This window comes from Lygodium microphyllum, chromosome 7 (assembly GCF_053477565.2).
Source record: "Lygodium microphyllum isolate KBCC chromosome 7, Lygodium_microphyllum_v1.1.10, whole genome shotgun sequence".
Taxonomy (NCBI): Eukaryota; Viridiplantae; Streptophyta; class Polypodiopsida; order Schizaeales; family Lygodiaceae; genus Lygodium; species Lygodium microphyllum.
The window spans coordinates 159,114,376-159,137,461 of record NC_141141.1 but is presented as its reverse complement, the minus strand read 5'-3'; the positions used below and the strand labels follow the sequence as shown (position 1 = coordinate 159,137,461).

The 23,086-nt window shown below is 39.2% G+C and overlaps 1 protein-coding gene across 2 annotated transcripts in view; it reads left to right on the top strand.

Moving 5' to 3' along the window:
- LOC148034144 (uncharacterized) overlaps window positions 1-8,227 on the top strand; it is a 276,312-nt gene extending 268,085 nt beyond the window's left edge. Inside the window, exons 13-17 of one of the 2 annotated variants that reach the window (XR_015691439.1) lie at window positions 6,756-6,815; window positions 6,918-7,091; window positions 7,169-7,278; window positions 7,376-7,639; window positions 7,891-8,227. Coding sequence is in view for 1 of the 2 variants with exons in the window: in XM_087682184.1 (XP_087538310.1) it covers window positions 6,756-6,815; window positions 6,918-7,091; window positions 7,169-7,278; window positions 7,376-7,541 (510 nt within the window). In the remaining variant the exon portion in view is untranslated. Of the gene's footprint in view, window positions 1-6,755; window positions 6,816-6,917; window positions 7,092-7,168; window positions 7,279-7,375 lie in introns of both variants that reach the window. The other variant, XM_087682184.1, reaches the window with a different exon arrangement.
- Window positions 8,228-23,086: the final 14,859 nt, after the last annotated feature.

The window sequence follows — 23,086 nt, the reverse complement described above, 5'->3', positions numbered from 1 at the left end:
GCCCGCTCGGTCTTCTATCATCTGGTCCACCAGCAGGTTCCATTTGATATGCAAGCCACTTTGGAGGCGGATATTTGCGAAGAGGAGGTTATGGATGTTTTGTTGCACCTGCCTAAGGATAAAAGTCCCGGTTGGGATGGTCTCACTAATGAATTTTTTGAGCACTCGGCCACGCCGTTGGTAAAGCCATTGGTGGTCATGTTTCAGCAGGTTTGGGAAACAAGAGTCATGCCTTCTTCATGGAAAGAAGGCCTTATCAAACTGATTCCCAAGGTCCCTTCGCCGTCAAAGCTGCAACACTGGAGACCAATTTCGTTGATGGGCGCGATGTATAAAATCTTTTCCAAAGTGCTGGCAAATCGGCTTCACAAGCACCTTCCAGCTATTGTGCACCCTCTCCAATATGGTTTCATTAAGGGCCGCAACATTTTGCATAATATCTTAAATGTGCAAATGGCTATTGACTATGCGCGGCACTCCAATCAGCAAGTGGTCTTGATTCAATTGGACCTGGAAAAGGCGTTTGACTGTGTGGACTGGCCTTTCCTTGCAGATCTTATGTCTGCTATGGGCTTTGGTATCCGGATGTCCCGATTGATCTACACCATTAGTACTGAGGCTTCCTCAAGAGTTATGCTTAATGGTGGGGTTACAGAGCCATTTGTCCTTGCACGCTCGGTCAGACAGGGTTGCCCTTTGAGTCCTCTCTTCTTTGCCTTGGCGACTCACCCGGTCCTTTCTATGTTATCCTCCATGGCGGCTTCTGCCCAGCTGGCAGGGTTATCTCTTCCTTTGGGGCAGCACTTCATTAGCCAATCTTTGGCTGATGACTCCTTTATCATTTTGCAGGCGGACAGGAACAACATTCGCAAGGCATTAGAGGTTTGGACGCTCTTTGGTCAAGCCTCTGGTCTTCGCATCAATGCCTTTAAGTCAGCCATTCTCAGTTGCACGGAGCCGGATTTACAGTCATTAGGCTGGCAGGGCCAGGTGGTTTCCCGTGGCTCCATTGTCAAGCATCTTGGATACCCATTGGGGGTGGATGTACGGCCAAAGGACCTGCTGGAGTGGATTTCACAAAAACTGGCCGCGAAGTTTATGTATTGGAAGTCGCAAGCCTGGCCGTTCCATGTCCGCCTCAAAGTGGCTCAGACAATTATGCTACCAATGCTGACGTATTTCCTGCCATTACTGCCATGGACGCCCACTACTTTGAAGGCTCTCACTCATCCCATTCGTTTCATGCTATGGAAGAAAGATTCACTGCAGGCAGGCATTTCCTGGATTTCATGGTCACATGCATGTACCCCTAAGCGCATGGGTGGTGGAGCTATTTTGGATGCAGAAACTCATATGCTGGCTCTACGTTGGTCTCTTTTTCGTGCCATGTGTGTGGATCATCACCCATGGACCATCATAGCCCGTTATTTTCTTGAGGACAGCGGGCTCCGCCAGGGTAACACACGGCTTCGGGCCTCATGGTGGCATGTCCTCGATGCTGACTCTCGATTTTCCAGTCCCTCTTCCTCTTTGTTACTGCACTTGGTCGGCTCTTGGAAAGTGGTGCTTCAAAAGGCCCGTTGGCATCCTGTAGGGGACCGCTTGCAGACTAATTCTTTTCAGCTAGAATTGTTGGCAGTATCCAGATTACTTTCATGGGAAGATAAACATCAGCTCAGACCAAGATTTAACCGCATGGCCCGTTTGGGTGTGACTTCGATTGCGGATGCTACCCTTGCTACTCGCAATGTCCTCGCATCGTTTCGGACTGCTAGGAGACTTTTCAGGATCCCGCGCGGATACCGTGATTTATGGGGGAAGCTTTCGTCGGAACTTCAGGGTAGGCAACCCTTTCCTGCCCTAGCTATGGATCGCCCTTGGCAGGATTGGGACCTTGCAGGCCGGTTGAGTCTAGAAAAGGCCTCTACTAATCAGGTGTATCATCTTCTCATTAAAGATCACCAATGGCTGGGTGTGAAAGCTAATACTGTTTGGGGCTTGCGGAAATCACTGTCATGGTGGCAGGCAACACTGATGGAGGGATGGCAGAATAAGACACCTTTCAAATGCAAGGTCTTTCTGTGGCGGGTAATGATTGGTGGTCTTCCTCTTGCCTCGGCCCTTTCCAAGCGTCGAATCTCGAATGGCAATTGTTTCTTCTGCACCACTACGGCGGAATCGGCTCGACATCGTTTTCTTTCTTGCCCGCTCGCCAAGAATATCTGGTCTCTCTTGTCGCAAATCTGGCGCGCAGTGGTGGGGTCCTCACTGACTCCTTTCGATTGGGTTTTTGTGCGCCCAAAGTATCCCACACCGCCACCGTTACATATGAAGATCTTATTTCACTTTTTCAGACACTGGGGATGCTGGCACATTTGGACCACCCGAAATGCTTTTCTCTTTGATTCGGCCTCTAATGTACTGCGACATATTGCAAGGCTTAAAGGGCTCTTGCATTGGCAGCTAGATCTCATCAGGCACTCTGACTTGCTCCCTCGGGAGGATTTGCATTCCTGGCATTTGGCAATTGCCTCTGGGTCCTTGCCATGATTGGTGTAACCTTTTTAGTATACTAGTCCGGGGATTTCCCACACGTTGGCCTACGGCCCTCGTGTCTCTTGTACTCGTGTAATCATGTAATCTTGTACTTTTTTTCATAATTAATACAATTACCTTTTACGAAAAAAAAAAGAGAGAGAGAGAGAGAACTTGAGAGTAGAGAGTAGAGACTCAAGAAGGTGGAGGTGGAGTGATGGAGTAGAGAGGGTAGAGAGGTTGAGGGAGTAGAACCTGCTTGAGGGATAGAGATGTTGAGAGAGTATAGAGAGAGCTTGAGAGAGTAGGAAAAGTAGAGAGGTTAAGTACAGATAGCTTGAGGGAGTAGAGAGTATTTTAAACATGAATGAGATGGGGGAGAGGAAGAGTGTTTTAGGGTTTATAGTTGGTGAGGATGAAAAAGGGGGAAGAAGAGAATGAGAAAGAGTGAATGAGAGATAAGGAGGATGTGTGTATGGGCCAAAAGTATCGCCCATCATGATACATCAATAGGTAGGTAGTGCTTTTTTTTTTGTGTGCACGTGTGTGTGTGTGTGTGTGTGCGTGTGAGAGAGAGAGAGAGGGGGGGGGAGGGGTGTGGGGTGTGGGATGTGGGGTGTGTCAAATTTGGATCATTGTCCATGGATGTGTGTGGATATTGAGTGTTGAGGGTAAAGGCGCCTCCGTCTAGCCGCCCGTGTATTACTACATTGACAGTACCCACCACTACACATTGCAGGTGGCGGTGGCGGGTGCCCATCACAATCACTTATTCTTTATTCTTTTAGTGACAGTTTGAATAAAGTAAGGCCCGGCCACACTTTTTGGTTGTTGGAGTTCCCATTTCTTGTCTCTCTCTTTCTTGCTTTTGCTCTCCCGCCATAGCTTTCGCGTGCAAGCTTTGATCCTTCTCACCTTTCAACTGGTAGCTCAGCTTCCCAACTCTTGAGCTTGGCTCGTGGCATTCTCAGCTTCCCATCAACTCCCTACTCACATTGGGTCTCCATCCCGGTAACCATAGCCGACCCCCTTGAGCTCCCGCCACTCCTTGGCTTCTCGGCCTTCCTCCTGGCCTATTGAGGCACCCTCAGGGCATTCACACAAAGGTATTGCTTCATTATTTACTAGGTTTTATTCATTCCACAGGGTGTAGGAAACAGGGCAGCCATATCCAAGGTTCATGGAGCTCATATCTTGCTCCCCCTTCATGGTGGCTTGTTGAGGCCTCTTCTTGGGCTTCATTGGTGCCTACCCTACCCCTCACACCTGCCATTTAGGCCACGTGGCATTGCAGTAACCCCAGATTAGGTTGCACCAGTTTTTCAGCCTGTTTCCAGCAGCTACAGTTTGGTCTTCCTCATCTCTAGCTTTCCAGGCATTGGGCACTTGCAAAGGCTCCGTTTCGGGCATATGAACATGCTTTGATGCTTGGCATTGAAGGTTTGAGCACTCACATTGATTCGGGACTGATTTGGCACTGTTTTGGGACTATCATAACAGTCCACAGGCAGTTTATAACAGTGCTACAGTGACATTTGATGTTTATGCTTGCCCGGCATTGCTATTTGATGCCCAGTTGGTCCCGGTTGATGCCTATTGATTCGGGAATGCAGCCACCATTTTGGAGCTGATTTTGATGCTGAAATATTCAGTTTTGCACAATGAATCACTGCTGTAATACAGTGGGCTGAAGCTATTTAATTCATGCTTGGTTATGCCTATGCTATTTGGGCTATATTTCAGGCATACATAGTGATGTATTGACATTTGAGGACCGACTTTGAGCTTGGCTTACACTCCGGATCATTGATTGAGCTTGAGCTCGGCTTTGGAAAGCATTTGGATGCTCCGTCTTTGATGCACTTATGGCATGCTTTGGCCTATGCTTGATCGCCTTGACCACCATTATGGGTTATATCACCTATGCATGCTAGTTACATTGTTTGGAGCCGCTTGCTACTGGAGCTTTGTCTTGGCTTAACTTTGGACTCCCGGAGCATACTTGGGCTATTTACTGGCTTGCCAGAGTTTATTTTGGGATGTACTTGATATCTATGGATGCTACATATGGATGCTCCACTGCCTATATGTTCAGGATGTATCATTGATGCTTGATCTTAGACACTTGTCACTCGTGCTTGTACATGCTTTGTTCGAGCTTTGTTGCTTGATATTTATGGCTTTTGTGCTAGTGGGAGCGTCTTTGGATGCTTGACAAACGTTGAGCAGGCGGTCTATGCTATTTGAGCTTTTGAGACTATTTGGGATTTTTTACCCTTTGGGATGATGCATGGTTCATATGTCTTGGTTTCTTCCAATGCTTATGAGCTGACTCTTTGACTTAAGTCCCTTTCCTTGTGAGCTGACACCTACTTGTGTCAAGTCTTGGTAGTGGCAGGTACACTTTGCTCCATTGACTGGGGGATATGTCTACTCACTGGCAGACATTTCATGACATGGTAGTTTGATTGCAGACCTTGGTATGACAGATGCTATAACTACACTGCATTCGGATTCTATGAGTGCCATTCAGTTGGCCAAGAATTCGGTCTTTCATGCGAAGACGAAACATATGGAGATGAGGTATCACTTTGTTCGCGAGGTTGTTGAGGACAGGTCTGTTGACCTTGTTAAGATTCCGACTGAGCAGAATCCTACAGACTTGCTCACGAAAAGCCTCACTACTGAGCGCTTTGTCTTTCTCAGGAGATTGATGGGTATTGGATGAGATGACATCTTTTTCCTCATGCTATACATGTGTACATGTTGTACTATCTTTTCTTTTTTCTCTCACTGGGGTAGATTCACCTTTAAGTGGGAGGTTGTTGGGGGTAAAGGTGTCTCCGCCTAGCCGCCCGTGTATTACTACACTGACAGGACATGCCATTGCACACTGCAAGTTGCGTTGTTGGAGTTCCCATTTCTTGTCTCTCTCTTTCTTGCTCTTGCTCTCCTGCCTTAGCTCTCGCCTGCAAGCTTCGATCCTTCTCACCTTTGAGAGAGAGAGAGAGGGTGGCTGCATAATGCATTGTCACATTGATGATTGGTGTCATGTCACATGAGAGAGAGAAGGTTTTTTTTTTTTTGGGGGGGGGGGGGGGGGGGGGGGGAGAGAGAGAGAGAGAGAGAGAGAGAGAGACTGAATGAGAGAGAGAATTGGAGAGTGGCTATTGGAGGAGCTGTTGCAGAAAAATGGGCCAAAAACGCACAGGCAACGGCTACTTTGACTAGACAGATGCGCAGTTGACCATTGATGGACGGTTTCCATGGACGGCAGGTAGGGAAACCATCAGATGGGCCAGGATGGGATCGTTGGATGGATCAACCCATCCATCAGATGTAGACAACCCTGATCATAAGTCAAACACTAGTTGAAATGGCTGAATTCCACCTAGAGCAGAATAGCCCAATGTTTCACTTGCAAGCTTAAGTGCTTCATTAGTCAAATGTGATGCATTTTTCACTCTTGGTGAAAAGTGTTTCATGGTATAGCATCACAGCTGCTCTACACAAGAAGGCATTTAAGAAATGTAGAGAGGGAGAAAGAGGGGAAAATAGAGATTCGTTGAGCAGCAAAGATCACTGTGGAAGTTGACGTGTATAAAATCAAGCGAGCCCGTAATATCATCTTCAATTTGGAACTTCCATGAGGAGATTTATGCTGTTGAAACTGTCAGCCTATAATTGCACATTGAGAAGAACTTGCATAATCGCATCATTGTTTTGATGAATGTTTGTTCTCCATGTTCAAGGATGGCCCTGGTATGCTGGAGTTCCCAGTCACACACGCTGGAATGAAGCCATTAGGTGGGAGTGCACTTTCTTTGTTCTAACCCACTGCTTGGATCCACCACGATATGTGAGCACTCGTCGATGGTCAGCTTTTAATGCACTGATCTATCTAAACATATTCTAATTCCAAAGGAAGACAAATTGAAACAGTCAAACAACTATGTGATTATGACCCAAGGATACAACTTTTCTATCAAGCTGTGACACTGCTGTCTTTGCACACATCTGGCTAGGGTATCAATGAGCATGCTGCAAGTTGAGACTGACAAACACAAAAAACATGTCTAGGAAAAAGTGCCTTTTGGTTTATAAAGTTTTCATATGATCACCCAGAAGAAAGTCACGGAAACTGGCATATGTGGACCGTTGTTCTGTTACTGTATTATCAGCTCTAACCGTTCCTAAATGTCTGTACGGTTTGACTCCAGAGAAATTCGATATATGCTAGAGTTGACAAGGCTCTCAGAAATGTTAGAGAAATGAAAGAGGTTTGGATCTATACAAAAAATTTCGGAAAATTCTATTGATTTCTATGCTCATCTGGATGTGTGATAACTTTATGCTCTTCAATATGGATCTTACTTGAGCAGAGCATACAAACATTTGCTTCTGAACATTTAACAACGCCTCTTGGTGAACCTGTGAAGAGCCAATCAAAGAAATCAACCGCTGAGTTGTGGCTTGATAAATTCTACAAGAAAACAACGACCATGCCGGAGCCTTTTCCCCATGAGCTTGTTGTCCGACTAGAAGGATATCTTGACGTAAGCTATACCATTTTGTGAATATAGAACAAAGTCTTCTTTCCCTGCTAAACAAAACATGGTTCTTGGTTGCGTAGAAATTGGAGGAACAGCTAGTGGAGCTCTCTTCCATGCTGTATAATCATCAGCTTCAAGATGCTCATCGCAATTCGACTGAGATTCTGAGAACTTCCACTTATACACAGCAGTGAGTGAAACTAGAAACTGAAGCACTTCCACTTTTCAGGATGGTAAAACCAGCTGAATTTTGAGGCCTATTCTTGTTTCATGGCTTGTCTGAACAGGTATGTAGATCACATGCTCATGAGAGAGAGGGATCGACTCCAGTGCTGCAGATTAGAGTTTATCACTCCGGTGCAGTCTTCGCAGGCCTTCGTCTACGGTGGAATCCTGGTCGCCGGATTCATTGTCTATTTCTTAGTCATTTTCTTCTCTTCTCCCGAAAGGTAAAGCAGAAAGCTACAATTGGTTCCCATAAACCGGAGCCTTTTAAGGCGTTCCTGTGGTGCTAGTTGGAGCCCTTCGTCAGTAAGATGCCTGATATGCAGGTAACACCTATTACTTAGGGTTCATAATATTTCAGGTCACTAGCCTTGTCAGTCCGTCACCTTCTCCCAGTGTTGCGAAATTCCAGTCCGTATAGAGAAATGACGTGAGTCAAGTTGGGTGACGATACACTTTTCTACGCATGAACGAAGAGTCACTCATATTCTGCTCGAATTAGCCATATTTGCCTTCGACATGAACTTAATCTTACCATATTATATTATATTATTGCCTAAACCATTACCGTCTGCAGCTCGCACGTCCTCTCTTTGAAGGCGGGAGGAAGCTTTTAGATGGACAAGATGTGATGGAAGACGGATTTGCTTTCATAGAGGCATGATGTTGTTGATCTGAGACAAGGACACCAAATCTTGGTAGTATTTTGCTTGCTTGAAGCATTAATGTATGTAGCTCTTGAATTCTTTCCTTAAAACCTTCCATCGATTAACTTTCAAAACATTTCCCAAACGTTGGGCTTAGATAAACTAATATGTTAATGTTCGCATAATGTAAGGTTAGTTGCAGGACAAATATAACTATTGAGATCAATCGATCCATCAAAGGTAAAAAGAGAATTAGTTTCTTATTAATTTGGCAATACGAGTATACATGTTTTGAATTTATGTGGTTTGGAGTTTAAATCATTAGAGGTTAGAGCGTTAATGTATGAAAGGTTAGGGTGCTAAGATCTAGAAACGCATGTTTATTAAACATCTCCTTAATTCTTATGTATGGTGAAGCAACATGATTGCTGAGTTGACTTGATTATGTGCACCAAGTGGCAAATCTGGTGAGGAGGATGCAATGGTGAGGTGGGAGACTCAACATCAAGTCACACAGTCATGCAATGACCATTTCAAATTCAAATGTATATAAGGAATAATTCAAGTTAGAAAGTTTGTTAATGTGTTGTCATATTATTGGCTCTATTATCGTAAATCATTTTGATACTCTTGAAACTATTGTAGGAAGTGGATGCCTTTAGGCTTTGAACTTCAAGACTTGAGATTACTAGAAGTTTCATATATAACTTGTCCTTTCATTCAAAATTATTTTGTTCTTCATAATTTGCGTTCACATTGGCAATAGGATGCATTTAGTAAAATGAATTTTTCTTGATTTAGAAAAACATATGATCATCCACACCCTTTAAAAATGGTGAATGATGTGTTGGGTCATTTGATGCTCTATTTTTTGAATTTGTAAAAATTCTACAAAGGATGTCCTTGATATATTCTAGCATATTAAAGCATGTCCTTGATATATTAAAGCATGTCGTTGATATATTCTAGCATATCAATATTATATATGATGTCTTGCCTCATCTCTATTTGCAACACATCATTTTCTTCAATGAGGTTATTTATTGATTCTTTTAATGAGTTTATTTCATTCTAGAGAGCCTCGTATTGCTCTTGTGTCATTATGATAGGCATAATGTGTTCTACTTTTCTTTCCATAGTGTCGATTTGTATCCTTCCTAGGCTAGTACTAGCATTCATGGGCTTGTCTATCTAGTCCATTATTCATTTCAAGATATCTTGAACATAGTTTTGTCGGGCAAGAGATATAGGCAACTACATTTATGAGGAATTGTCTTCTCTACTTCTATGAAGCGTTTCAAAAGGACCTTGGTCAAAATCGACATGTTGGCAATTGTTAAACTTTTAGGGGAAATGTGTCCTTTAAGTGCTTGATTGGTGAAACAACTTATCTCCTAGCAAGCACTTTAGACACATATATTGTCTCCTTTAGATTGCATGGAGTTAAATCCTCACATGCAATATTATTTTTGAGGTTCTAGCAAATAAAATTGTCCTAACTTCCCTAGATTATTAAATCATTGGTCCATGATGTATCATGCTTCTATTGGATTGATATGATTGGTGGGATTAGACATGTGTTTATCAAAGCATAGTAACTAATGTTAGGAAAAATCATGCATTCATATTAATGCTTTTGAACACAAAAACCACAATTGAATTAAAAATTCAAGTCATGAATCATGACCAATAATAATACTCTTTAATCACGATTATAATAATCCATACAAGTCATTATTGTAGGCTAATTATAGGCTAATTCTTCATCTCCTAAGCAAATCCTTTAGGATCACTATATACAAATATCTAAATCAATTATGGTATATGCTTTACTCGCTTCCTAAGATATTTCAATTTCCCAGCTTGAGCACCCTAGTGTCCACCATAAACATGCTACACCATGGCTAGAATGACTCAAAGATATTGGTACAAAACATAGTCATGATGTACAACTATTGGTCTCTTTATACACCTATTGCACCAAGGTAATGTTTGTTATGAGTTTACAGAAAAACTCACTTCATTTTAAATATGGTGCAACTTGAAAAACACAAGTGCATTACATTAATGTTTTCTATCAACTTAGGTCATCTTTTTTTTTCTAATCCTAAGCATGTTGGTTTAGGATGCATGCAACTTGGCACCAAGGTGTTCTTATCTTGGTCATCTTTTCTTTTCTAATATCCTACGCACATTGGTATAGGATGCATGCAACTTGCAACCAAGGTGTTCTTATCATTGTCTATTCGATCCTGATCCTAAATAAATTTGTGTAGAATGCATAGAAACTAGCATCAAGATGTTGATAAATTCTAGTGTTTCTTCTTTCCTATCTAACGTATGATTATTTTTAAGCCTTAACATGTTGGCAAAAATGTATGTAAACTAGTACTAGGGTGTTACTAATTTTAAAATTTATTTTTATTTTTAAGTATTTATGTGTGTTTTTTAGTTTTATTATTTTAAAAACAATCTAAAAAATAAAAAACATGTTTTACTGTGTAAAGTTAGTTTAAAGATAGGCAATAGTATTGCGAAATTAGATTAAGATTGTTTCTTTTTCTTTCATATGAAATTCGAACTATGGGTCCAAATTTATATAAAGAGTATATATTTCATACAAAAGAAATCTCTCTCAAAACTTCCTTTGTTTTTTAAAAAAATTCAAAAAGATTGGTGATTATATGTTAATTAAGATATTATATGATTTATGGGGGGATATTGAACATATAGAATATATTTCTAAACAATATTGTTGTATAAATGCAATCTAGAAGAGTTCCAACACTAACGGATGAGACATTGATTAAGGAACTACATTTGGTAATTATATTTGTCTTTCTACCTTTGAATGAACACTCTTAAGGTATATATGTATTGAATGTTATTGACCGTTATGAGTCCTTACATCACAACTTGAAAGGAACCTTAGCCTTTAGTATTATGTATAATATAGTTCTACACAAACAATAGCCTTTGCTCATTCAGTACATTAGAGACCCTTACAAAGGACAATCCCTAGGTAGAGACTCAACAAAAAAGAATTTATTGGCATGAAACCCTAGGTGAGATCATTTGAGTGTAAGTACATAAGTACATAATGCTCATACCTTTGGGGAAAGGGCAAGGAGTGAGCTTTCTTTGTTAAACCCCATATTTTTATTTCACATAGTCCATTTGGTCTAATCTTTATTCCAACCACCATCAACTTCTCCTCCTCCACCACATCACCACCATCACCATTACCATCACATCATCATCTCCTCCTCTTTCTCCATGTTACTGCCACCACTACCACCTATCTGTCTCTTTCTCTCCCCCAAAATTTCTCATTACCTACTTCTCTCCTTCTATGTTTCACACACACACACACACACACACACACACACACACACACACACACACACACACAAAAGTTGCATGTTGCAAATTCCACAATCCATGATGCACTCCCTCAATTCTCAACCCCCCTATGGCCCTTGCATGCAAGAGATGAGCATGGAAATATGGATGAGATAGCAGTAGAGAGAAGGAAGTAGGCTTCACCACTTGGTCCCTCATCCTTGACCTCTCCCTCTCTTACTCTCAATCTTATCCTCACACACACACTCTCTCTCTCTCTCTCTCTCTCTCTCTCTCTCTCTCTCTCTCTCTCTCTCTCCCCACAAACTCCTTCTCCCTCCCATTCACCAACTCCATGGGGCAATACTTCTCTTATTTGGTTGTCTTTGTATGTGGTGCTAGATTGCATTTATACACCCACATTATTTTTATTTACTTAATATAGTTATATAATCCCATATATTTTCTTAATTAATATGCAATCACTAATCTCTCTCTCTCTCTCTCTCTCTCTCTCTCTCTCTCTCTCTCTCTCTCTCTCTCTCTCTCTCTCTCTCTCTCTCTCTCTCTCCCCACAAACTCCTCCCTCCCATTCACCAACTCCATGGGGCAATACTTCTCCTATTTGGTTGTCTTTGTATGTGGTGCTAGATTGCATTTATACACCCACATTATTTTTATTTACTTAATATAGTTATATAATCCCATATATTATCTTAATTAATATGCAATCACTAATCTTTTATACAAAATAATGCTTTCTAGTGAAATTTTATTTCATACAAAATATATACTACGTTTATATAAGTGAGAGCTCATAGTTTAGAATTTCTTTGTATGAGAGAACTAAATATTATTACCCAAATTTAAAGCTTGTAGTAGCATCACCTCAGCTATTTACATGGTAAAAAATATGTAAGTTTATTTTTAAATGACTAATTAAACAATAAAAATAATTTTAAAAGTGAGAATAATGTTTCTAGAAAACCTTAATACTAGTTTGCATGCACCTTGCACCAATGTGTCTAGGATTAGGAATGAATACATGTTAGATAGAATGAGTATAGGGGATTATACTCACTAGGATAGTAGCATCTTGGTGCCAATTTGCATGTAACTTGCACCAATGCATTTAGGATTAGAAAACAATAAAGGCTAAGGTAGAAAACATTGGTGCAATTTGCTTATATTCTACACCATATTTAGAATGAAGTCAAAATTTATCTTTTAAACTGTAGTTAACATCCACTTGGTATAAGTTTGGTGTGGCATGCCAATGTAGACATCAACGTGCTTACTATAGTGGATATTATATAGTATGCTTGTGCCACTCACCAATATCCTTGAGTCGTAAAACAACTGTGATTTAGTATGTGTATATAATGCACTAGCGTGCTTATACTAGAGATATCATAGGATTTGGTGCTCATCATATATTATGGATGATGTGGGCATCCAAATATGTTTATCACAAATGATTATCTTATGGGATTACGAAGATTACTCTATGATACCAAATATAACTTTTAAAACTTTGTGAAAATATGATTATTAAATAAAAATATTAATAAATTCAAAATATATATTCTAATAAATAATGCAACTTTTTAATTTAAAAAATAAACAAATGTAACATTTTATCTTAATAAATGAATGTAACTTGTTATCTTTAAAAATAAATAGTTTTCATGTCTACATTTTAGGTATTCTATAATGCATGCTAGTCAAAAGTGAAAGGGGCGAGAGGGATGCTCATAAAAGAAAAGCAAAAGGCTTTTATTAGAAGAGTAATTAGGAGTAGCCTATATGTAGAATAATATTTTTAATGCCACATCCAAACACTTAGTCCTCATAATAACTTCCTACAACATTTAGCTTCTTAGGGGTCCAAGGAGATGTATGATTGGTGGGATATGCTGGAATGACCTATGATCTAGACTTGAAGACATTTATATTTGAGTTTTGCTAGATATTTTCTATGGGGGGGGAGAGGGGTGAAAGTGTATTGCGTACAATAAATAAAGGTTATTTTATGATCAAATTGACAAGATTACATTTACAAAAGGGGCTATTTTATTTCAATTTGAAAACACACCATAAATTTCTTAAGAAAAAGGGATCTTTGTATTGCCTTAATGGTGACAATACAAGCATGTGCACATCCATGTAGTTGGAGAACCATTTGGCACTTGTTTCTTAGCATGGCATTAGGGCTTCTTATACCCCAATGTTTCAACTACATCCATACAAGGGGGATAAAGCAACTAAATACACCATTTTCTTGCACTGCATGACATGAGGCCCACTAAGGTTATACTTAGAAAATGTAAGAGGGATTTTCACACATTCTTCTTAGCCATGGAGAATGTAAGTGAGAGTGATGGGCTGAGTGCAATCTCTTCCATAAAAAAACAAAGGTGAGGTTTAGAGCATAAAAAATAAAACTTAAATTAAAGAACCTTATGTTTTCATATATGCATGGAGCATTGAGCACTAATTAGACATTGTGTCTTCAAATGTACACATCTTCCATTTGTAAGCACCGAGTGTTTAACATGCATGAAAAGAGCTCAAATTGCATTTTTCCTTCAAAAACATCTATGATTGGACATGAGGTACAACAATGGCATAACTTGTTTTCATTTAAGAACACAACGGACATGTAGAAACCAAGTCAAAGGTACTAGAGTGAGAGATGAGCTTCCTTTCTATCATCATCCCTAGAGAGAATTGAGGGGTTGTGGGTTGAGTATAGGTTTTTTTGTAAATAAAGTAGAGGTGAGATTGAGAAGAGTGCAAATCTCTATGTTCTTTTGGGGATGCTTGTATGTATTGGCCCATCTTCTTCAGTGTATATGTATGTTTTACTTTTTTTAGTGCATATACGGCTTTTTACATGTTTTTGGTGTGGTGGATACTTTTCGGATGTTGGTTGTAAACTTGTGTGTTATCTAAATACATGCTATTATTTTGTTGTACTAGTGTATGGGGATGTTAATGTAACACGATTGGTTTTATTTTGTGTGAGATTAGAATGTTGTGGTATCTATATATGTATAAGCATGTTCTCTGTATATGGATAGTCTTTGTTTGAGTGTTTGTGTTTGTATAGTCTTGTGTGTGGACATGGCAACAATGGCTCATCACAAAGGCCAAATTTAGCACCTACAATGTATGCACATGGAGAATAATTTGAGAGAAGGTGGATTGAGGAGAAGTCTTGGACTGAAGGACGGTGCAAGGTTGGCCATGAGAGTGACATGATAAAGGAGAAGATTATGAAGTCCTCAAAGAGTGACTACATTAAATTGTATTCCAAGCACAATGTTGCTATAGGAAGAGAAACTAAATTAGATGCAACTAGGACTTCTATGAAGGAGAAAAAAGGTAGAAGCCACAGATTTGAGGAAGGGTGAGCTACTGAATTTTCCCCATAAGGTGGCGGCTTGCCTGATAAGTGACAATAGTGTGTTTGGAAAGTCAGCTGGCATGCAATGGCAAAGGGGGTATATCATTAGCCTTTCAAAATTTATTATGGTAAGCACCTCATAAGGCATGGTTGGATATTTTTTTCAGGATTTTTGGTGGCAAGATTTGTTTTGCTCAGTCTTCCTATGTTTTTTTGTAGAGAGAGTATTGGCATGAGGTTTCTGCTATTATGGTTTCCATTTTCAATGGCGTGTGTTAAATTGTGTAGAGGGCATCATAACACCTTTGATTGCTTATTGTATTAGGAAAATAACCGTAATGTATCTCAAGCCGTTGATGTCACTCCCTTCAAGATCAATGAGACGACTGACCATTACCTTTGACCAATTTAAAAGAGACTCAATATTGCCACTTAATTTACAAAACTTTGGAGAAAATGGCCGAGCAAACTAAACATTCTCTTACCAAATGCTTTTTGCAACAAGACTCAATCTTTGGTACTTTCACAAAATTATTTGTTACAAATCATGGAACAACTAATAATGACATGGTTACACTCACCTCCCAATGGCATCCTACTTGGGAAGGGCAAGAGCATTGGTGTCAAAAAGGCATTCCCATCCAAGAGCAGCTCTTATGTAAACTTTCTAAGAAGAATTGTAGAAAATGTTGAATACTTCCCATATATACATCCATTACTAAACTTAAAGACTAATCCAATGTTGAGGCACTCAAGTAGCAATGTAGGTCCTTAAGCCACTTCATAAGAAACTAGTATAAAATACAATATGACATGGCTATTATAGGCACTTGCCTCATTACCTTGGTGAAACAACATCATTCAATTAGTTTGCTAAAATGTGACCCCACAAATTGTAAGTCTACTTCTCTAAGATCCATCATCGAGCCATGCAAACTTAACAAACCTAAAGAATTACTTCATTATCCGCTTCTGGATAAAATCTTGACTAAATAGGAGCTACACATCAGCAATCACTTTAACGGCCCCTCATTGCTTAGTGCCATTACGTCTCAACCTTCAAACCTAGACACCATTGCTAAGCTTGAGTATAGCCTTAACTTTTACAATTGGTGGGTCCCTAAAAACAAATATCATAAATAAACAATCCTTGTCTATAACTATAAATAAAACACATCCTTGGATCAATCTAAAATCAAAAAAATCATGCACACATTTTAACTAAGTCCCCAGGCTTGGAAGCTTAAATTCTTTTTTGTACGGGGGAGGAAAGCTAAAGACATTGGATATCCTCCAAATCTCCAAATCCTCAATCTTCCAAATGTGAAGATCTTGACCACCCATATGAAGTGAATTTTTGTAAAAGGGCAAATATGTAAAAAGAGGATACTTCTAATGAACACTTCTTTTTTGTTGATTTGTAGATGGCAACTCAATAGTTCCAGTGATTGATACCTACACCACTCCTAGTATTGATAAAATATCCCTTGAATGAAGATAAACTACTATTGCTATGCAACAAAGGCAAGATTTTAATATGGTGGTAGACATGTGGGGAGTGGTTCTATTGTGCTTTTGAATCAATATTACAATTTATGGGTCACAATGATGCTGATTTTTGTCACTTAAGCATCGATCTAACCCATCATTATGCCTTGTCTTTAGAAAGTAGATAAAAAGATGTTGTATATCTTAAACAACACACTTAGATTGATACATTAAATTGGTTGAGGGAGATGTAGAGAGAAATGTGAGGAGAGGCAAGTGGATGAAAACACCAACAATGGCCTATGTGCATTTACATCACACCTAAGTAAATGTATGGAACTTCTTTCTCGTGACATGTACTCCATTCTTATCTATATTCTTACTTGAAATTCTCGTGACATGTACTGTGTTCCTATCTACATTCTTATTTGAAATTCTTTCTTTCAAGACATGTACTCCTTCACTACTCACATTTTCATCTCAATTTTCTTAATGTGCAAGGAGGAAACACAAACATCATAATCTCTCCCATCTTTGCTAAGTCCTTCCAACTCCAGATTCTCATCTTTTCAACAATATCGATGCTTTGAATAATATATCTTGTAGGTGACTTATTAAAAATTTATTGGGCTCATTTCCTTATTAAAATCTTTTGTGAGAGTGGCTCTTCTTTATCCATGAGAAAAGGAGTATACAAATTTTTTAATTGACTTTAAAGTTCATTTTTTAAGAATTTGTCCTTATTTCCTTCATTGTAAACTACATATACAACTTGCTTTTTGTTGTGAAATGATGAAGGGTTTATGTAAGATAGATATGCATTTTATCTTTCCCTAAACCGTTCTCTCTCTCTCTCTCTCTCTCTCTCTCTCTCTCTCTCTCTCTCTCTCTCTCTCTCTCTCTCTCTCTCTCTCTCTCTCTCTCTCTCTCAAGATTATACCCCACAATCCTCTTAATCTTATTATAAACGCATACATCCATCACTAAAACTTGTACCCTACTCCCTCCCTTAGTTTTATACTTCATGGGAAATTAAGGGGAATTACCCCTAATAACACACTTATCTACTTTTCCAAACCCCCCCCCCCCCCCCCCGCGGCGGGTTCCTTGCACTTATATGATTCCATACGTTTTCCATGGTGAATCTCCAATGCTTGCAAGGGAGCAAATATACTATTGCTTATAGTCATTGTTGGATAATATGCAAGAGTACTAGTTTATGATTGAAACTCTACTTTTGGAGAGAGAGAGCGGAATCGTTAAGAGAGTTTAAGAGCAACTGAGAATAATTATTCCTCATTAAGGTCATTTAAGTGACTACCACCATGTAGTAGTCACCCTTGACTAATAATTGTATGTAGTCAAGCAAGAGGCATACAAACTATATTCTAACGAGATAAAGGAAGCAACCAACAACCAATGTAGAGTTGAATGTGATGCCACAGAGGTGAATTATGCTGTTGTTGTGCATGCTAATTGATATAGAGGAGGTTGAGTTTGACTTGCACAAAAGTATCAAACAACACAACAAGAGATGTAAGGGAGCTAGTGTAGAAGGGAAAAGAGTGGTTAGGGCACCAACAACATTCTACCTATCCAAACTCAAGAAAACATACACTCAGTATGCAAACATGGGTATTTGCATTTACTTTCTAGGAAAGATCCTTGTTGAATATGACGTTGCAAGTAGCTCACCAACCACCTATCAATTCAAAGCAACTCTATGTCGATATCGTTTCATGGGCAAAGAGTTTTATTTTTATCTCCTCAACTCATGTGTAGAAATGGAGTATGTATCGGGTAGTGTTGTTGGCTATTATATACATAACCTTCTTTATGCCATGCAATGGTCTACAATCTTTTTCCCCGAAGATATGCTTTTACATGAATGCTTGATATGGTTGCAATTTTTAGCCTTGCTTGATTGGCTAGAAGGTGAAATACATGAATCAATTCAAGTCCTAGGTAAAATATTATATGTGCCTACTTCAAGTTGCAACCCCATTTGTGCATAGGTGCAAGTTGGCATCCTATGGGAAAGAAGGTGAGAGATCCTAGATGTGTTGGAGCTCTTTGACATTAAGGCTTGGAGATGCGCATGTTATATCTACAAATCATTAAGGCACTTTGCTTCAAGTTTCCTATGAAAGGGGAAAGAAGAGGTTGAGTTTGAGAAAGCCAACAAGCAACAAGAGCCTGCAACATCTAAGGAAATGGTCAATAAATCATCAAAGAAAGTAGCCAAAGTGTAGAATGATGTGGAGGTTCAATCATTAAAGCTACTAAGGATAGAAAGCCTACAAGTACTACAAAAATAAAGAAGGGAGGAGCAAGGCCTTCTCAAACACAGTTGACCATTTCATGGGAGAAGAATAAGGAAAATGTGCCCATAACAATTCCAAACAATCCCTCAAGAAGCTTGCCAAACATTCATTGTTGGATGGCAATGTATATGTAGACCTAGAGATGGAGGATGATTTCCTTGTCTCATGAGGACTAAGGTAACTAGAAAGATATATATCCTATCTAGAATACAAGGTGCACTTGTAGTGAATAGGAGGAAGTCTGCATGAGGTTTAAAAAAATTAAATCCAACATAGTTGCACTCCAAGAAGTGAAGCTAGGAGACAAATTTGATGTGAAAGGCTAACTGTCAAGGGATATCAATGCCTCATGCCAGTAAGAACTCAGGGCAAGGGATGCACTTTGATCTACATCAAAGAGAGATCAAAATATAATGATCTTCCCATCAATAGATCAATACCCAAGTGTCCACATGATAGGAGAAGAGAGGGCTAAGTGGGAAATATTGCAAAGCCAATGTGATTTGAAGGATGCAATCACATTGATTGGTGATAGTGAGTGAGTGTTCACATGGAATAATTGGCATCTGGGACCCACCTAAAGGGCCATGAGACTCAAGAGAGCCTCTCTAAACACTAGAGTATGGTGGGAAAACCCCAGCATAGCATATGAGCTCAGGATAGATGTGCAAGAGTCATATCACATCCATGTTCTTAGATGGATAGCACTCATCAAGAGTAGTGGAATTCAGGTAGTCCACCTCCATTTAGACTTAATACAGCTTCCTTTCTGATGATGCTTGTTGTAGGGACATTAGAGGGATGTGGGAGCACACATTGACAAAAGAAATCTCTCGAGGAAAATTGGTAGTGTTGCATGAAAGAGTTATCACACCCATATTAGCATGGTTTCATATGTGAAAGAAAGATGCAAGATCCCATCTTAAATGTGATCACCATCATGGATTATTCTTTGTCTTGAGAAGCAATATGTGATAATTAACATGGATTTTGAAAAAGCTTATGATAGGGTCTCTTTACAGCTCATGATGAAGGTGATGAAGACTCTTGGACTTGGACATGGATTTTGCAAGATGGTGAAAACACTTTTTTCCTAGGCTAAGGCATGGGTCTCTGTCAATGAATGCTTGTCAAATGTATTCACTCTCTGCAATCAATTCAACAAGGGTTGTTACCGAGCTTTTGCTATGTGCTATACATGGTAAGATGGAGCAAGAAATATTGGGGGGGATTCTACTTCCAAACAAATAGAGCTTTTTTATGCAGATGTTTGTTGATGGTAATACTAACATCTTGAAGTTAAAGAAACAAAAAGTTAAGGATCTTCTTGCTATTTATGAATATTTTTTAATTCCTTCAAAATTCAAGCCATGGTAAGATGAAGTTGGTCCACTTGGGATGGGAGGAGCCACATGCGTGGTGCATGGATTTAGGCTTTCAAATTGATAAAGCACAACATCATTATACGATACCTAGGTTTCTCCGTAGGTGCAAGTGGCACAATGGCCCAATGGTTTGAATGGATTTTCTCAAGGATAAATGACAAGCTTCAAGCATGGCATGGTCAAATTCAAGGCCCAATCCATGACACCAAACAAGGACAATGGCTTAGGGATGGAAAGTTTAAAAAATACGGCAAGCAGGATTAGGCTCTCTTTACTAAAGATAATTGAATCACCCCAACCATAGGCAAGAATTGTAAGGCACACTATTGAATATAAGTCATACGTCTCCTCAAGTAGTCTATGGGCTAAATTAGGAGAGCAAATTGATTACCATGAGAATCAAGCTTTGCATTAAAGGGTGAGGATCTTGTTAACGATTTAAGAAGCACTACTAAGAATGCTGATTGGTTAGGGGATGGCGATGGCAATCCATTTTTGGCTCAATCAGTTTAGTGCTTGCATTTGGCCTATGATGATGACTACGTCCCCTGAAGGAGAAGCCCTCTCTAATTGCTAATTTAACCACCAAAGGGATTCAAAAGTGGAGTGATTTGTGGGACCTTGTAGTGGCATAACAAAGCCATAGTTGAGTTGAAGTAAGATTACAACATTGAGAAGAAAGTAGAGTGGCTTCAAATTGTATTGATGAGGAACAGGGAGGAATGGCCTATGCCCAACAACACGCTAAAGAAAAAGAAATCCTTAGCTTGCTAGGAGACAAAGGGTGGAACTAAAATCAACACTATCAATGGAGAGGAACCTTCAAACCAAAGGATATGCTATATGTTATCAAGCTAAAGGTGGCTTAGATTAAGAAAGTCCCTAATGATAGCCTATAGGTGTGGACCAAAGAGATGCCAAAGTATATGGAAGGTCACATCCTTGAGTAGGTTAAACACACTAATGTGGCAGGTGCTATTTCAAAAATTGCTAACTAAGAAAAGAAAATCAACAATTTCAAACATGTCACCAAATGTGTCTTTTGTGTGGAAGAAAAGAGAATACATTTTCCATCCATGCATGGGTTGTGTGGAGGGGGTCCAAAGAAAGTGATGGATAAGGCAAGGTTCCACAGTACTATTGAATGCAAGCAAGCTCTTGTTGTTGATAGGGGGAACGTGAACCATGAGAGATAGAAGATATGGGTAGTGACATGTGGTATAGCCATGAAGACCATTTAGATAATAAGGAATCAAATCAAAGGTGTTTTGATAGAAGACATAAAAGACAACGAAGGTAGCTATGAGATCAATTTCAACGTCCAAAGCTCTCTGTGAGCCTTAAAAAAAGAAGCCAACCAAACAAGCTTCTTTGAGGTTGGTGAAAGTGAGAGCAATCCATTTTCAAAGAATAAGGATAGTGCCAAGAAAAGAAAATCTAGATAATACACTTCAAAAGTAATGCACTCAAGGTAATCTACTTAAGCTATAACGTGATACATTTCCCAATAGAGCATGATTATTTAGGGCTTGGATGAAGAACCTCCTGTTAGCTCTAGACATAGTCTACCTCGAAGAGGTAAAGGTCTCAAAAGATAATTTAGATAAGAATGTTGATATGATTTGCAATAATTATTATTGGTACCAAACACTACACACACCCAGGAAGTTGGGGGACTTCTTTAGGGATTCCAACAACATAAAGGGGTGCATGATCAAAACCACAACATATGTTAACAACCGGTGACTATTTGTTCATATTAAAGGGTAGGAGGATTTTGCAATCATCTTCATTCATGAACCATGCAATATTCAAGAGATGATATATCTATGGATCCCCTTATTAGGCATCAAATGCCCAACCATAATGGTGGGAGACTCATGAGAGGATGTTCCTATGGACCTCTTGTTGAGCATCCAATGCCTAGCCATAATGATGGGAAACTACAATATGGTGGAAGATATCACTAATAGGTATCTATTGAAAGGTCAAGTTATCTATGGCCAAGAAAAAATAGTTGGCTAGACTGCAAAAGCTTCCATGGATTAGTAGATATGGGATCAAATATTGGATACACATGAACCAATAATAAAAAAGGATAGTTGAATTTGAAAGGCAAGATTGGATAGAAGTTATATATCTGAGGTTTGCTCTCTACTTTTGCTAATGTAGGCTATAAAGTACATAAAGATCTAGTCATGTCTAATCGTTTTCAAGTTTGTCCAAACAATATGAATTATTTCAGGCCTAGTTGATTCTTCACTCTTTAACTTATAAGAAGTAAGGGGGGGAATTGAAACTATCTAGGGTAAAGCATTCTAGAATACCCAATATCTTGCCTTGGCGAAATATATACCACTCAAGTGATGTTGAAACAATTCAAAAAGAGTAGACTAGCTAGTAGGAAAGAGAATAGAAGACAAAAATATACAATAATTAGAGAACTTGAAGGGGAAATCAATAAAGGTAGAGTAGACCTTCAAGAAGAACTATTGCAAGTTAAAAGGACCTTAGAGTTTTTGAGGAAAAAGAAGCTAATAATATAATGTTATCTATGAGGACTTGGTGGGCAAGCAAGGTTGACCGACCAACAAAAGAAATGTTTAACATGATTAAAAGGAACAAGGAAAGAGACCTAGTTCCCATGCCAATTAAAAAGGATGGGTCTATAGCCAAAATCCAATGAGGATATATTAAAGATAGCTAGATATTTATTTGCTGAAATCTTCTCCACCTCCTCAGAATAGACTCAGGAGATGATGCTAGCAAGAGCTAAAATTGCTAAAGTTGGATTCTCTAGCACAGATGCCAAATAGTGACTTCTCAAAAATAGAAATTGGAGATACTATAAATAGCACGACTATTGGGAAAAACTCAAGACTAGATGTAATTCCCAATAGATTCTACAAAGAATCCCAAGAATATCTAATTAAACATCTCCTCCAAGTCTGGAAGGAGTCCATGAAGTATTGAGCTCTTCCCATTGAGGGGTCAATCAAGGGGCTTGATAAAGCTTATAGAAAAAGGGATGACAAAGAAAATCTATCAAATTAGAGACAAATCACATATCTATCCTCAACCTAAAAAATCTTTCCTAACACCTTAGCTAGGATATCAAACCCTTACCTAGATAACTAGCTAAATAAAGGAGCAAAAAGGATTTATAAAAGGTTAATAA